We start from the raw sequence: 15,128 nt of genomic DNA, 5'->3' as shown, positions 1-15,128 counted from the left end.
TCAATTAACTTGTAGGTTCTTTGTACATGGTTTCAGACATATTTTGAGAAACCTGAACTTGGTTACTCTGATTGAAACTGTTTACATAGGAAAAAAAACTTACCAGAAACTTGGCTAATACAACATAACACAGTAATTAGCCAAGTTTCTGGTAAGTTTTTTTTCCTATGTAAACAGGTGCTTCTTTGACCTAAATCACATAGTGGTAGGTTTGTTAAAAAAAATGCAGTTAAATTATGTAATGATGATTGACATGCTGACGTGAAAATGATGGCACTGATGGCAATGAGGCACTAATGTTGAGGATTAAAGTTATCGCGGATTAAAGTTATCGCTTGTCTTGCTGGTCTTCCAACACTTGTAATAAGATGCAGAGGAAAATAGCACAGTGGTAAATGCAGCAGTGTCTCAACACCTAATTCATCCCTCAACTACTGAGGTAACTCACTTGGTACAGAACTGACAGAGAGGCTGTATATGGAGGAGTCAAAGACTCGCCTGCACCAAAGCAGATGACCAGATCAGAGACCTCAATAATGGCAGAATTATGTATACAGGGAGATAAATAACCAGGTAATTCTGTCTTCCATGTAAATGATATATCCCAAACATGATTTAAGAACAGAATATTAATATGTAAACCTCTTCATAGATGGTATAATGGAAGTGCACTAATCTATAATAGAACCCAGTGGAAAACTATTGCAGTTAATTGAGTGATAATGACTGAGGCACAGAACTCTGCAAAGAAAGAAGGAGAGGGATGAATAAAAAGTAAGCATCACAGAGTATTTTAGGAGGTGCTGGTGTGTAGGCTGGGATGTTGGCAGGTCTGAGATGTGGGAAGGAGATATAGAGTGAACAAGTTATTCTCCAATCAATCTGTCACTGACCACAGCACTTTGTATTCTGCCATGATACATTTATCTGTTAACCCTCAACAAAGTTAGAAAGAGTTAGAGGGCAGGGGAGTGTAAGCACTTTGCAGATTGAACAGACTAGTATATACCTGCTTTATGTCTGAAGATATTTCTTTTTTTATATGTAGGGTGTTGGACCTCAATACTTTTTGGCACCAAACAAAATGTGTCCATAGCACAGAGTATGGAAGACTAACAAGAACCAAAAGCTGGCTTTGAATGTCTTTTTTACATATGCTTTGATCAGATCGATCCTGATTCAGTAGAAAGCATGGAGGGGTTCTTATTCACCCTTGACATACACCTTTACATCTAAAGTTGTTATTTTCAAAGGTATTTCACTTCCACTATCCACTTGGTATTAACAAGATCTTTAAAATCACTAAAGTTGACTTGATTAAACTCATCTAGTTTTCTCCTGTCAGTCTGCACTCACTTATGTTGAGTAAGGATCAGCAGGGACTCTTAGCTGTCAAATTTACAATCTGAACTATTTTAGAATACCAAAAACTCAGAATTACCTCTCTCTTCATCATGGTTTTGTGTCTCTGCCTCTTTTCTCCCTCCTTCCTTCCTGTTCTCCTTTTCTCCCTGCTGAGCCGTCTCATACTGCTCTGAATGAATGGTGTCTTTACTGAGCTCACAGACAATCAATCAGCCATGTGCTGTCTCTGGCGGCTGGCTGTCTCAGTTAGACAGTGCTGGAGGGGGGCAGTGGTGGTGAGGGGTCTGTGCCATCAGGGGACATCTCAGAGTACATCTGTCTTGCACAACTCAGTCTGAAGGTGCACAAGTGAGACTATAACTTGGACTCTTTCAGGGGCAGGTTGTTACTTATGTCCCTGGAGATAATTACACCTTACTTTCATCCCTTCACCTGTCATTTTTCCATCCAATTTTTATGTCATTACTAGATGCCTTTATGTGTTTATATTAAATACATTGATGTGAGGCTCGCTGCTGCAGCCATGTTTGATTATATTTTGTTTACCAGTGGTAGATCCCATACAGTGTATTCTAAATAGGCCACACACTAAAGACAGGTTAACAGGGCTACCACACATCCCGAAAAACCGACAATTCTGCAATACAGTTCTTCCAGTCAACAACGATGACAGAATTGAAACTTGGAAACCAAAAAATGTCACAAAGTTATGATTAGGTTGTCTTAAGAACTTTCAAAGGCGTCACAGTCCTCCAAACTTGAATTTGTGCGATATCCCTACAACAGCTGGAAGGTGAAACCTCATATCTGGTCTGGGACAATGTAAAGTTAAATATCATATGGGATCAAATTTTCATAAATTTACTGATAGTAGCTTGTCAAAGTCATTATGGATCCCCATAATGCAGACTCAGCCTCCCAGAGACAGCTGAGCTGAGAGAACTGCATTTGCTACATCTGGCTAAACGAAGTCAGACTTAAACTAGCCAGGTAAACCTAGGTACCTTGAGTGCCTTCTCTCACTGTTGGAATATACTTGTCTAATTATTTTTCTTTTAATGTAACATTTCAATTAGTCCCCATGTCATGGAAATGCTATTTCTTCCTGCTTTCTCTGTTACAGGTTGATACATGGAGGTCAGTTTCTGAATGGTTTAGCCGGCCCTACCATAATGAGCGCCGGACCCTACCTCTCCACCACATGGTTTGCTCCTGACCAGAGAGCCACTGCAACAGCCGTGGCCTCACTCTTCTGCTACCTGGGAGGCGCTGCTTCCTTTGTAGTGGGACCTCTGGTAGTGCCAGCCCCCAATGACACACTGTCAGCAACCACGATGGCGGCAGCAGTTTCCGACAGCTCCATCCGAGACAGAATCCAGCTGGTTATGTATGCAGGTACTAACAGCAAGTGAGAGCCTCTGAGGGCTCTGAGGATCGATAGCACATCATTTCGACATCATGTCAGCCCCGTCAAGGGACACAAATACAATCAGGCGAGGGGATCCAAGAATTTTGCACAAACACCAAAAAACTCCAATTATAGTCTTCATAACCGCCCCTCTGAAAAATAGATTGCTGGGACTGTTATGCTTAACTGATTCAGAAAATTAAAAGCACGCTGAAAAAAGAAACAAGCCTGCTGAAATAGATTGAGGCTCCAGCTTTTGTTTAACCTAAGGTAGTATTGTTATTCATTTTTAAAGGACAAAGCAGGAACCTTTTGTGAACCAAAAGTTATCAAAAGGAAAATGGACAAACATATTAATAATGTTGTCAAATTGGTCTGACTGTCTTATCTATGAAGATAACATACGTGTCTCTTTTATCTGTGTCCCTGTGCTCCGGCAGAGTTGATTGCAGTTGCTGTGCTTTTTGCGGCGGTCCTGCTCTATTTCCCATCACGCCCACCGATGCCTCCAAGTGTGGCTGCTGCAAGCCAGAGACTCAGTTACAGGAGCAGCATCTGCAGACTTCTTAGGTAAAACCAGACACTCATGCTGACACATAAACAAGATGCACACAGAGTCATCTGAAACACCAATACCATCTGACACCTTTTTTTTAAGGACATTCCTTCAGTACATTATTCAGTATGCCTAACTTGACATGCCCTTGATTCACCTCAGGTGTAGACGTGTAAAGTGAAACTTCGGTACTGCATTTGAAGTTAGTTTCAGGTGCTGTCATGTTTTACGACATCAGACTCTAAGCGAGCCGTCAGGAGCAGATTTCTGCGGCACCTTCAGTGCTCTCTAACCACTATGTCTACAAATCCATTAGGTCTGGTTTGGTTTCTTATTTGCTGATGCAATGTGCGCTTCTTGTCTCAGAAAGTTAAAGTGACAGAATCTTGTGCTGGAGAAGGATATGGAATCTTAATGAAGGGGTCTGCCACCATCTGCTTGGGTTGTTATCAAAGAAACCCAAGCCGTCCCTCTAGATTAATTACAAAGCCGTAATATACTGGTCACTGCCGAAAACTACATCATCCTCTGTATCTACACCATCAGGGTCAGTTGTCAAGAAATTCTAAAGACACCACTGATGCATTAGGTTAGAGAAAGAGAGAGATGATCCATTATGACAAGGACTTAAATCTCAGTAGTAGTGGAATGCATTTATTGATGTTTCACCGCCTTTGTCTTTTTTCGTCCCTGGGAAAGGCATAGGGGGAGAGCTAAGAGCAAATCAAGAGACAATGATTGAATCACACGTCACTATAACCCTGCAACACCCCGCCTCCCTTCTCACACTTTCCACCAAAGAAATATTTATCCTCTGGACCATGAGGAACAGCATTGACTGAGGAGCGAGTGTCTTTTCCTTAGGCTGGCTTGTGGAGGAATGAGGCCCGTGGCAGTAGCCAGGGATTAAAGGACTGGAGAAGGGAGAAGAAAAGCTGGGTGATGGCAGCCAGTAAGTTGGCCTAGCTTTGCTGGCTACACTTGGTCCCCTGTAGGAAGAAATAGCTTTACTACTGCACCAGTCTTTCCATAGTCCTCTGATCAGCATAGACAGGCTTAACTCGCTGTAAGAGCTTCCTCAGATAGATGACAGGGACCAAACAGATATCAACCTAATGCATAGTTTTGGACAGATGCACACACACACACACACACACACACACACACACACACACACACACACACACACACACACACACACACACACACACACACACACACACACACACACACACACACACACACACAGACTGGCCAACTTAACTGGGTCATCCAGCTGAGAGGGTTTCTGTTCCACTTCTGATAGGCAGCCTTCCAGTGACCTGCTTGGGCAGCATGTTGTATCTCGGTCCAGCGGCATCAAGCCTCAGAGTTCTCCTGCAGGAACTGGAGATGGTCAATGGAAAAGTGACTTTTGAGTCTTTATGTCCATGTGTATTCATACAGGAGGTAGACACAATAACAGAAAGACTTCAGGAAAAATAATTAAAATTTGCCACTAATTAATATTTGATATTAAAAATGATTAAAATACTCTTAATGTGGAAGGGGTTGCCTGTAATGACAAGCCTACAGAAAATTAATACCAATTCTCCAGGTCTATGGAGCTTTTTAGTCTTGTTTAGCTCATTGTTTTAGTTTCACAGCACATTAACTCTTCGTTTAGCTAAGAGTGAGAATTTTTCCTCAGAAACCCAACTCCAACAGAGACCCAGCTCCAAATAAATGCTAATGTTGTTCTGCAGGATGTTTATATAGGACACTTCATTACATGTAAAAGGTGTGTATTTTGTGGCAGTGTGTGTATTTTAAGTTACCCCAAAGGGGACACAAAACAATTAATTCAGCTTTAAAGTAACTTAATTCAGTATTACAAATTCCGCAACAAAAGTTAATCATTTTGGTTATACACCTATTGTGACTGAATTATTTCAGGCTAAATATTTTTTCCTGAAGTGCTTTTAACTTGTTTAACCCCCTATAGATACTCTATGCCCTCTTAAGATTCACCCCCTGTCACAGACAGACATATAGTTTAGCGATGCACTGATCCGACTTTTTCTCTCCCAGTACTGATACCTCAGCTTAAGTTTCTGCCAACACTGATTCCCAATGCAGTGCCAGTTCTCTTTTTCCCCCAAATTTAAAATCTGTATATCTCACTGCAGTGAACCCATTTGGATGTGAATCATTTTTATGTTAGGTAACATGAGGCTAGGGATTGCTGTGGAACTAAAAACTAAGTTGGTCGTGACCTAATAAATGTTTTTAGGTAATTTTATGCACACACTGATGAAGAAACTGTATTTAAAGTGGATTTGTCGCATCTGTATAATTCCCGATCTGCCTAATAAGGTCAGTATCATTCCTGAGACCTGGTTGGTGGAGTTGATTTGTGTATTCCCAGTAAGGTTTGTATTTGTGGAAGCTGACAAAACGGCAACAATTTGTGCCCTCCACAATGACAGCGGGGCCCAGCCAGCTAGTCAGTTAGTCCGCCTGATACCTATCCATTGATGTGTCTGTTCATCCGTTTAGCCTGTCAGGGTATGAGCACTGGTTAATGATCTTCAGCTTGATGAGCGCTTCCAGCTGTTCACATCTGCTTCCACAGCAGCAGTCTAATTAGAAGTCTGAACGTCTCTACACGTGGTGTAAAGTTATCATTGTATTCTGATCACAGTGTGAGTGAATGCTGAACAGCCCAAAGCCTGAGTATTGATGATCCCTCCCTCCCCAGTCATACTCACTTTAGCTTTGAAAGTTGTCATCTTGATGCATTGATCTCCAGCCGGGTCTGCCAAGGACAAATGGCACTTAGCTGATGACGCCGCCAGCTTTGAGACTTCTTCGGAAATATTTCATCACCAGCAGGAAGGGAAGGGAAAAAAATGTCTCCTCTCTTAGCCAGTCGCTAGTGTCTGCTTGCTTACATTTGGTTATCTAAATAAGCTCCCAGACGGAGAAAAAGGTGCATGGATATTGATTTCCTGCTGTTGTTGCAAGGTTAATGAAAAGGGTACTGGGAGAAAAGCAGAGAGGGTGCTCCATCACGGGGCTTTTATGACTGTCCCTCCATACTTTCTCCAAGGCCGTGTAGCTTCATACTGCTTAGGACAAGACAGGCCTTCAGCAGAGAGACAGGCTGTGTTTGTTTTTCTCTGGAGTCAAAGCATTCTGCAAATAGGAGTGATTCATTGTCTGAAGTGCTCCAGTGTCAGGAAGGGGGAAGGGTGTGCATATGTTTACAGCAACAGTGCTTTTTCTCTACAGCTTATGTATCTTGAGACAAGTTCCCCCCATAGTTTGCAACTCAAAGACAGACTTAAAGTACATGTGTGAACTTTGTCTATGTGTTGAGCGTTTGAAGCCATAGTAGGGATGCGGGAGGCCAGAAGTGTTCTCCAGATGTCCCTGCACGATACTGCTCAGGATGCTGCCTCCATTATAATGAACAAAGCAGGTGGAGAGTAAATACCGGAGTTAAACAGTGTCCATAAACAAAAAAGAGGAGAGCAGGAAAACAAAACAGTCTATGAATCTGCTGCCTGCTCTGCCAGCCCTGCCTCATTTGTCAGACGCCCAGTGATTCTAATCACATTGTTAGGGATGAGGAGGTGGCACTGATTTAAATCAGCATGCCACCTCATTGGGCGAAGGTGATTAGCGTGGGTGTTCCAAGTGATTGTAATTGGGTTGCATGTGATTGGAGGGGTGCCATATACCCTAAAGAGGTGAGCTCACAATGTGTGTACTGGATGCGCGTACATAATTAGTTATACGGAGGTGTCTTTTTTTCTCTTTTTTTTCCCCCTGCTGTTGTACACAGTTCATCGTGAGTTGATGAGATATTAGCAGACAGCTTGTATCAAACCCTGCAGCACAATATCTGTAGCCTAAAGCCATTTATCACAGCTGGGAGATGGTGCTTGTTTTTTATCTCTTATTGTGCAGATTGATTTCAGTTGATAATTTGATAAGCAGCCATCAGTTGGCAGTACACCCAGCTAGTGCTGAAAACATGAGTTGATTTTAAGTATTGGTAATTTGAAAAGTAGTTGATGACAGATTTAGAAATCAGCAATAAAGAGTTAATTATCAAATAAAAATATCAAATATTCTCTGGTTTTATTTTCTGAAATGTGAACCCTTGCTGCCTTAAAGTTTGTGATATCAATGTAAATTGAATGTGTGTGGGTTTTAAACTGCTGGTCAGACAAAACCAGTGTCTAGGAAATTAGTATTTTAGTACATTTCAATGTTCTATACACTAAATGTCTGATAAGTGAGTCTAAAAATAGATAATTCTATACTGAAGATACACAAGGAACAAAGTAAAATGTTCTTCATATTAATAAGAACACTTTAAAACCTCCTCCCCTATTTTCACTGAATGATGCAAATCACTAAAGACTGTTCCATTTAACACTACTGTCAAACTGTAATTTGCTATTTAAAGATCTAAAGACTGAATATCTTCTATAGTAAAATATATAAATATATATTGTCAACAAATAAACAATGTTATCCCACTTTTTGAATCTGCTGATGCTGAATATACTGTCAGTCAGTCATAGCAGTTACTGTAATAGTTGCAGTTATGGCAGTACTGGTTTCAGCATTTCGGTCTTTGCAGAAGAGGGAGGTTTCCAATCAGTTTGATCATTTTAATTCTATAGAGTATTTGGTTGGTTATTGCTGATGCCAGAGTGAATTGATTCCATTATTTCTTTTATCACATCAGCAGAATTTAAAACAAGTTCAGCAAGCTAACGAATGACTGAATCAGAAGACGTCTCACTCCATCTGTTAAACAACACAGGACCATGCCAAGCATTGAGAGTATTTTGATTCATCTTATAAATCCATAGCTTTGGACGGTATTGTTCAGTTCTAGGTGCATGTTGCTCTCTGCGATTCCTCACAGCTTTATTCTGGCAGCTCTGCCCACTGTGTTTAGGTAGCTGCTTATCTCTCTGTCACTACTCTGTGCATAAGGATAGATCTTTTGCTGTGACAGGAGTCGGGAGATGATGCAGAGGTTTGTGTGGTGTGTGTGTGTGTGTTTGTGTCTCAAGTGACAGTATGGTGAAGACTAGTAAAAAGACCTGGAGCTGATGGCAGGCCTCCAAACACCAGTGACCAGGAGGGGAAGGAGGCATTCCATTATGTTGCTTTCACTCTTTAATCTCAGGCCAGTGCTGTTAGGATGTAGACTGTACTTGATTTTAACAGTCTGTTTTTTTTACAGAATTTAAAATGAGATCCTGTTGATAATAAATAAACTAGAGGCTCGCAATTTTTTATGAGTACAATTTTGAATCTCTCGTGTGTTTTTGTCCCCTTCAGCAACTTGCGGTTCCTGATGATAGCATTGGCCTATGCAGTCCCCACAGGAGTGATTGCCGGATGGTCAGGAGTCCTCGACATGGTCCTTACACCTGTCAAAGTCAGTCAGGTACGCAGCAAACACGCACACAACAGAATAACATATCACCCCTAATCTTGTTATTAATATTTTAGGTTTGGATAAAAAGAACATCAGTAAACCATGGTCACTAACCTCACTGAATATAGTTGCTATGAGTGGGCTTTTTTTTTCCAGTGCACATTTTGCCAAGAAACATTTATGTGGGAAGCCATTCCAGTGTTTCACACAGGTTGAGACTTTATTTGTGGTGGTGGGTGGCGTGGCATGTGACGGATGTGCATGCAGAGACTCATGCTGTGTGGAGGGGGTGAATATAACCCAGGCTATTTTCTGTAGATACAATTTACAGATGTCCCCTAAAGGCTTCACATGCAAACTGTTGGTCGACGCTACAATTTACTGATGTTTTCTAAGCACCTCGCATGCATGCTATTTTTAGACGCTAGCTAAGCGACTGTGCAGAGAGAAGTCCCCAATCAATTAGTTCAGTGCACACAAATCAAACAGGTATGCAGCCTAAAATGAGTTAGTTTGAAAAGAGTAAATAAGGTAAGATTCACCTAAGCTGAAAAAGTGATTTTATCTACCTGGACGGGTCTTAATTTACCTGGGAAAGCTGCCCAAGTAGAGCCTGTGTATGGGAAATGCTGCCTTCCAAACAGAATTCCACCAAAAAGGTACAATCCTTAGACAGTACTGCTATTTTGGCTGCCTTTATTGAAAATGTGCAGACTAGGTCAGCACTTATTCTACCCAACCCTCATCTTGGTTACCCTTTAGATGGGTAAGTTGCAACCAACAATAGAATGAAAAGCAGCATGAGTAGCTCGCAATTCCCTTTGCCAGGTTTGATTTTTCCTTTTTGAAAACCTTCATTGTGCCATCGATTTACTGAGCTTTTCACAAGTGTGGCCCACTCAAATAAACTACGGGATAAATAGCAGCTAAAGTTTCTCTTCAGTCTCATGGTTACATCTTGAAACACCTTTCAGAAACTCATCATACCTTCAGAGGGTGAAGCCTGTTATTGTCCAGTTGATGCTCCTGAAAGTCAAAGCACAGAGAGCATGCATTTAAAAGCAGATCTGAAATACTGGAGATGTGGAGGGATAATTAACTCCAAGTCTCTATATTAACATGAGAAGTGTATTTCAGTGTAGAAAGCCTCCTGACAGCTGAACTTTTCTGCAGTGCTTTAATAACTCACTCTTACCCTCTTGCGAATACACTTTAAAGTTCAAAAACTGTGTCCTTCACCGAACAAAAACATATTCAGTTATATTTCTAGGAACCTAAAATAAAAGAGGGTAAAACGAGGAAAATCATTTCTCATACTTAGTGCATCTGTCCATCTTTTGCGAAGGGCCCAGCCAATTGCAATTCACCATTTTCATGTCTGCGCTCCATCTTCAGTCTGAGCCAGACAGAAGAGGATCAAGTTCAGTGGTGCTGGTTGTATAGTGCAGGTTAGAGAAAAAGCTCTGTATCATTTGCATCTTCCAGGTCTCTACACAGCAGTATGTCGAAAGACAAAGGGAGGATCTTTTCAAGGTTATCATCAGACAGGTGCTGCTTGAGAGGAGATCACACACAGGAGAGCGGAGGATGAGACACTTCTTGTCACACCTCTATCTTTATACCCTTGTCAAGAGGCAGCAGAGTGCATACCAAATTGTTCTTAGATTTCATTCTCAAAAGATTTTTTTTTCTCTCTTCCACATTTCTTTTATCCATGCTAGTTAAGGAGATAAAAAGTGTGTTAAGAGTAAAACTCTGTTGCAGCGAGGCGTGCTTTGTTAGGGGATATCCCATGGGTACAAAACTTCGAGCTTATAAAATAAATGAAATGGTACAGTGATACGTCTAAACACGGTGAGATGGAGGAGTTCTAACAGAAAAGTTAGAAGCAAGCAACATTTTCGTTGTTCTTCAGTCATGGAGATGTTTATCCTTAAAGTTAAGTTGAACTGAGGAAAAGTAAATACTGCATCTCCTTCTTGTTTAAGCTCGCTATGCCTAAATCATAGGCTTAACTCATCCTGTTTTCCTATCTGTTGTAAGCTTTGTTTGTTCTGTCAGATCCAAAAACAGTGCAGAGAAATGCTGCACAAGATGTGATGTATGAACACCTTCTTCCTCTTTCTGTCCCAAAGCTCCCATTCATTTGCATGGGAACATTTTCCCTTGCTCTCTTCCCTTGCTCTTTTGTTATCTTTCTCTCATCCCTGAAAAATGCCACGAATTTTCACTGTTTCTTTAGTCATTTAAAATATGCAGTAACAGCCTCAAGCCAAGGCACAAAGAATTGATAGCAAGAGGGCAATTTCATACTTTCTATTAATTTCCTCTTGCTCACCTATAATTTGTTCATTTTGGTGCAGATGAGTGGTTACATGAAGGTGTACTCACAAACAGACAGTGTACACCTTGGTGCTTATTTCCTCTGCTGATAATTGCTAGATTGTACTGGAGCTGAGGCCATTCTGTATGTGCACCCTGCATCAGTCTGTAATGATACAAAGCGTACCTCCACCCAGCACTATCTATGCAGACCAGATCCTGGTTCCAAATGGGCAGGATGCAAGTATGCTCATTTTTTCGCTTAAGTGCACCATTTACATCCTGTCGTTCTCATTTGTGTTCACAGACCGCATTGGGATCTGATGCAATGCATCCCACCTACGTGCCAACTTCCAGCCATCTTGGTTTATTTTCACTGTGCTCTAGTTGGAGGTTTCTGTCTGCTTTCAGAGGCCTCTTTCTTTCCCTCCCTTTCCTGTCCAATCTCTTCTCCCGCTCACAGCAGCAGGTCTGGTGCTGCCTGCTGTCACGCTCATTTCAAATAATGACTTCTGGGTTGCAAATATCAAATGCTGTTTTCAGTGTTGTAAAGTACCCACAGTTGACAGCTTTGTTTTACTTCCTCTTCATGCAGTCATTTACCCTTCGTCTGTTTCCAGATCTTGCTTCATCTTTCCTCTCTTCTCTACCCTCCCTCCATCTTTGCCAGTATTTTTCTCTCAGCTGTTTCTTCAGGGTTCTTCCCCAGAGATACAGACACCTCTGCCATCTGTTTTCTCAGCTACCCAGGCAGTCTGATTGAGAGGTGACCGTGGCTGCTGTGGGGCAGCAGCAGCAGCAGCAGCAGTTGTCGTCTGATGATACAAATGCTGCTGTCTACTTTCTAAGACTGGATTGGAAAAACAAACTTGTGCTCACAGCAAAGGTTCCTAAAACAACTGTAGTAGTAAAATATCCTGATTGACATCGAGGCCAAAGAAACATGCACTACAGAAAACTGATCCAGCACCAATCCATCTCTCTGGTCACAGCTGTCATGCTGTGACCAGGGGAGAGGAATTTTCTAAACATGACCCGGAAACAACTTGCAAGGATTGGTTCAGTAAATGAAAGGCAGAGGGACAGAGACACACAGGGATCAGCTGGCTGGCAAATGGCGTAGCAGGAGGTGATGTTGTGATCTGACTGAAACTAGGCTAAGAGATTTAGGAAGGGCTTGCATGATGCTGAAACTCCATTAACTTAAGGGTGTCTCCGTATTGGGTTTTCTTAGGGTGCATGGGTATGAATTTAATTGTCTGTGGCTTCATAAATACTCTGTGTGATCGTAGATGGAAATTACACAAAAGTCTAAGCATACTGTGAACATACTGTGAATATTACAGCCAAATGCTGCACCCCAAACCACCTCCTCAGCCCTAGCTGATGTTTTGAAGTGACGTTTGATTTTGAGCGCAGCGTAAACACCAGGGAATATGGAATACAGATTCAAGCAAATTTGGTGGACACGTGTTCACTTCATGTTGGCGTGGCACATCCAAGAAATGACTTTGCCCCTATTAGGCTTCTCTGTAGAGGAGTGTTCTGGCTGTTTTTTTGTGCATACACTCACAGAGCACTTCATAAGAAACACCTTTACACCTTCTTATTCATGCAGTTATCTGTTTAGCCAAACGTGGCAGCAGTGTAATGCATAAAATCATACAGATACCGATCAGGAGCTCCAGTTAATGTTCACATTCAACGTCAGAATGCAGAGAAAAAGTGATCTCAGCATGATTGTTGGTGCCAGATGGGCTGGTTTGAGTATTTCTGAAACTGCTGATTTTCTGGGATTTTCAAACACAACAGTCTCTAGAGCCTTGTTGATAAGACAGGTCAGAGGAGAATGGCCAGACTGGTTGGAGCTGACAGAAGGGCTATGATAACTGAGACAACCCCTCTTTACAACTGTGGTGAGCATGAAAGCATCTCAGAATTCACAAGACCATGTGCGTCCCTTTATGGCCACAATTTACCCATCTGCTAATGGCTGCTTCCGGCATGCCACAACTGGCTGTTTTGAGAGCAAAGGTAGGAACTACCCAGTATTAGTATGGTGTTCCTAATAAAGTGCTTGGTGAGTGTATCTGTTGAACAGTTGCAGAGCATCCAGCCTCCCTGAAGTTTCTCTGTAGCATCTTTAAGAGGACCAAACCCTGGGGATTTTATAGTTCAGCAGAGGGATTGGTAATATATAGCCAGTGACAGAGAAACCTAGAGGGAGTGATTGAGAGGAATGGCCTCACCAATTTGAGCCCAAGTGGCTTGCAAAAAGTTTACCTGGTACCAAAACATCTTAGATTAAAGTTTGCTAATGCAAACCAGTACAGTTGCACAAAAAAGTTTGGAATTATCAGCATTTATGTAGAAATATTTCTTAAAATATGGTCAGATCTTAGTTGCAATTATAATCTAACTCAATCTGTTTTAATTAATAACACCTAACACACACATCATTGTATTGTTCTTGTCCATCATTCAAGCCTTCACTGTCTAGGTTAGAAAATAATGTGAACCCCAAGTCTAATGACATAAAAAAAGATAACTGGACTGGAGTTAGCAAACCTGGAGTCAATGGAACAACATTGGAGGTGTAGGATGTATGTGACAGTGATTGGGATTATTAGATAGGAGTCAGGAGATAGGTTAAGACCAGGACAAGAACCATTCAAACACAGGATGATGAGGTGCTCTGACAATTTTGAGGTGCATAATTCTTGCTATGGCTCTGACATTCAGACATTCAAGTCCCAATCACTAGGGTTTGAATGTCTCCTGGCTGAACTCTGCAAGGGGTAATGTGCTAGACCTGCAGACAGAAGGACTGAGCATAGAGCCTAGTATCACCATAAATGAGTATGACTCAGGAAACAGGTCCTGTGCTGTGATCATGAGTCATATGTAATTGTTCCCATGATGGAGATGAGCCATTTAGAATGCACAGAACTGGAAGGCTGATCCAACGTGTCCTGCTTCTTTCAGTTTGATTGCTGTTTTTATTCCCCTACAAAACCACTTGCAAAGTTCTGTGGCACTGTTTAACTTTATCAGAATGCATGTTCTGCCTTCAGACAAAACACTTCCTTGCTAATAAAGACTGTTGTGTGGATTTTCTGGATCAATGAAGTGGAGTAGGGATATCATGATGAACTAAAGCTAAGGATAAGGTCTTTGATTATTGGCTTAAAATGGCTTATAACAAGAGACTGAAAGAGAAGATTAAGGAAAACGAACACATTAATGTGTTAAGAGCCTGAAATCCAGGTTTTCCCTCCACCTCCAGCTTTTTGACACAATTGCAAATATGGCAGACATAAAATAAGCTTCAAACCTGGCCTTTTTAAGGGTTCCAAGGCACTAAGAACACTGCAGTTAATTAACTCTCCAACCGCACATGAAAAATAGTAATTTGCATCTCAGGATTTGAAATGGTTTGGGAAGCAATTTGTGTTTAGCTTCCTAAATTGGTGCACAAACTGATGCAACATTACACGACTAAGAATTCCTTGCACTGGTGCTGCACAGCCTACATAGATAATAAGAGTATAAGAGAGGCGGAGTTCACCTCACCTTGGGCCGTGCATGCCTTTCCTATGAGTTTTTAGCATATTACAGACATCTGGCCCAGACAGAACGCTTGGAGAAGTGTAATTTAGATCAAATATAACGACATTTTGGCATTCATCACTTACCCAGCCAAAAAACATTTAACATTTAATAACTTTGATAGTCCACTTTTCTTCATTATAGACTTTCTTGACAGGTCGTTGCAGAGTATGATTAGACAAAAAGCATCAGATCCTACTTGATATTCTGCTCCCTTGCTGTCTCATCTTCCATCTGGTGGAATTTGGTTGAATGTGAGTTATTGCCTCGGGGAGATTGATGGGAACCAAACACCTTCATTGGCACTTGGAGACATTCTCGCCTGGCTGCCACACACTGATTGGTTTTGTATTTTAGTGTGTATGAGTGTATATGTGTGCATATGCTACACTTTACCTCATATTGATTCTGCTGCAGTT

General features: G+C 41.5%; 1 protein-coding gene across 2 annotated transcripts in view; it reads left to right on the top strand.

Moving 5' to 3' along the window:
• The window catches only part of slc49a4 (solute carrier family 49 member 4), a 42,508-nt gene that overhangs the window by 9,274 nt on the left and 18,106 nt on the right, over positions 1–15,128 (top strand). Inside the window, exons 3-5 of one of the 2 annotated variants that reach the window (XM_041056620.1) lie at positions 2,489–2,760; positions 3,214–3,343; positions 8,679–8,778. In XM_041056620.1, the coding sequence (XP_040912554.1) occupies positions 2,489–2,760; positions 3,214–3,343; positions 8,679–8,778 (502 nt within the window). Of the gene's footprint in view, positions 1–2,488; positions 2,761–3,213; positions 3,344–8,678; positions 8,788–15,128 lie in introns of both variants that reach the window. The other variant, XM_041056619.1, reaches the window with a different exon arrangement.

Source organism: Toxotes jaculatrix, chromosome 15, assembly GCF_017976425.1.
Source record: "Toxotes jaculatrix isolate fToxJac2 chromosome 15, fToxJac2.pri, whole genome shotgun sequence".
Taxonomy (NCBI): domain Eukaryota; kingdom Metazoa; phylum Chordata; class Actinopteri; family Toxotidae; genus Toxotes; species Toxotes jaculatrix.
The sequence above is the reverse complement of the archived record's forward strand: the minus strand, read 5'-3'. Positions and strand labels throughout refer to the sequence as shown.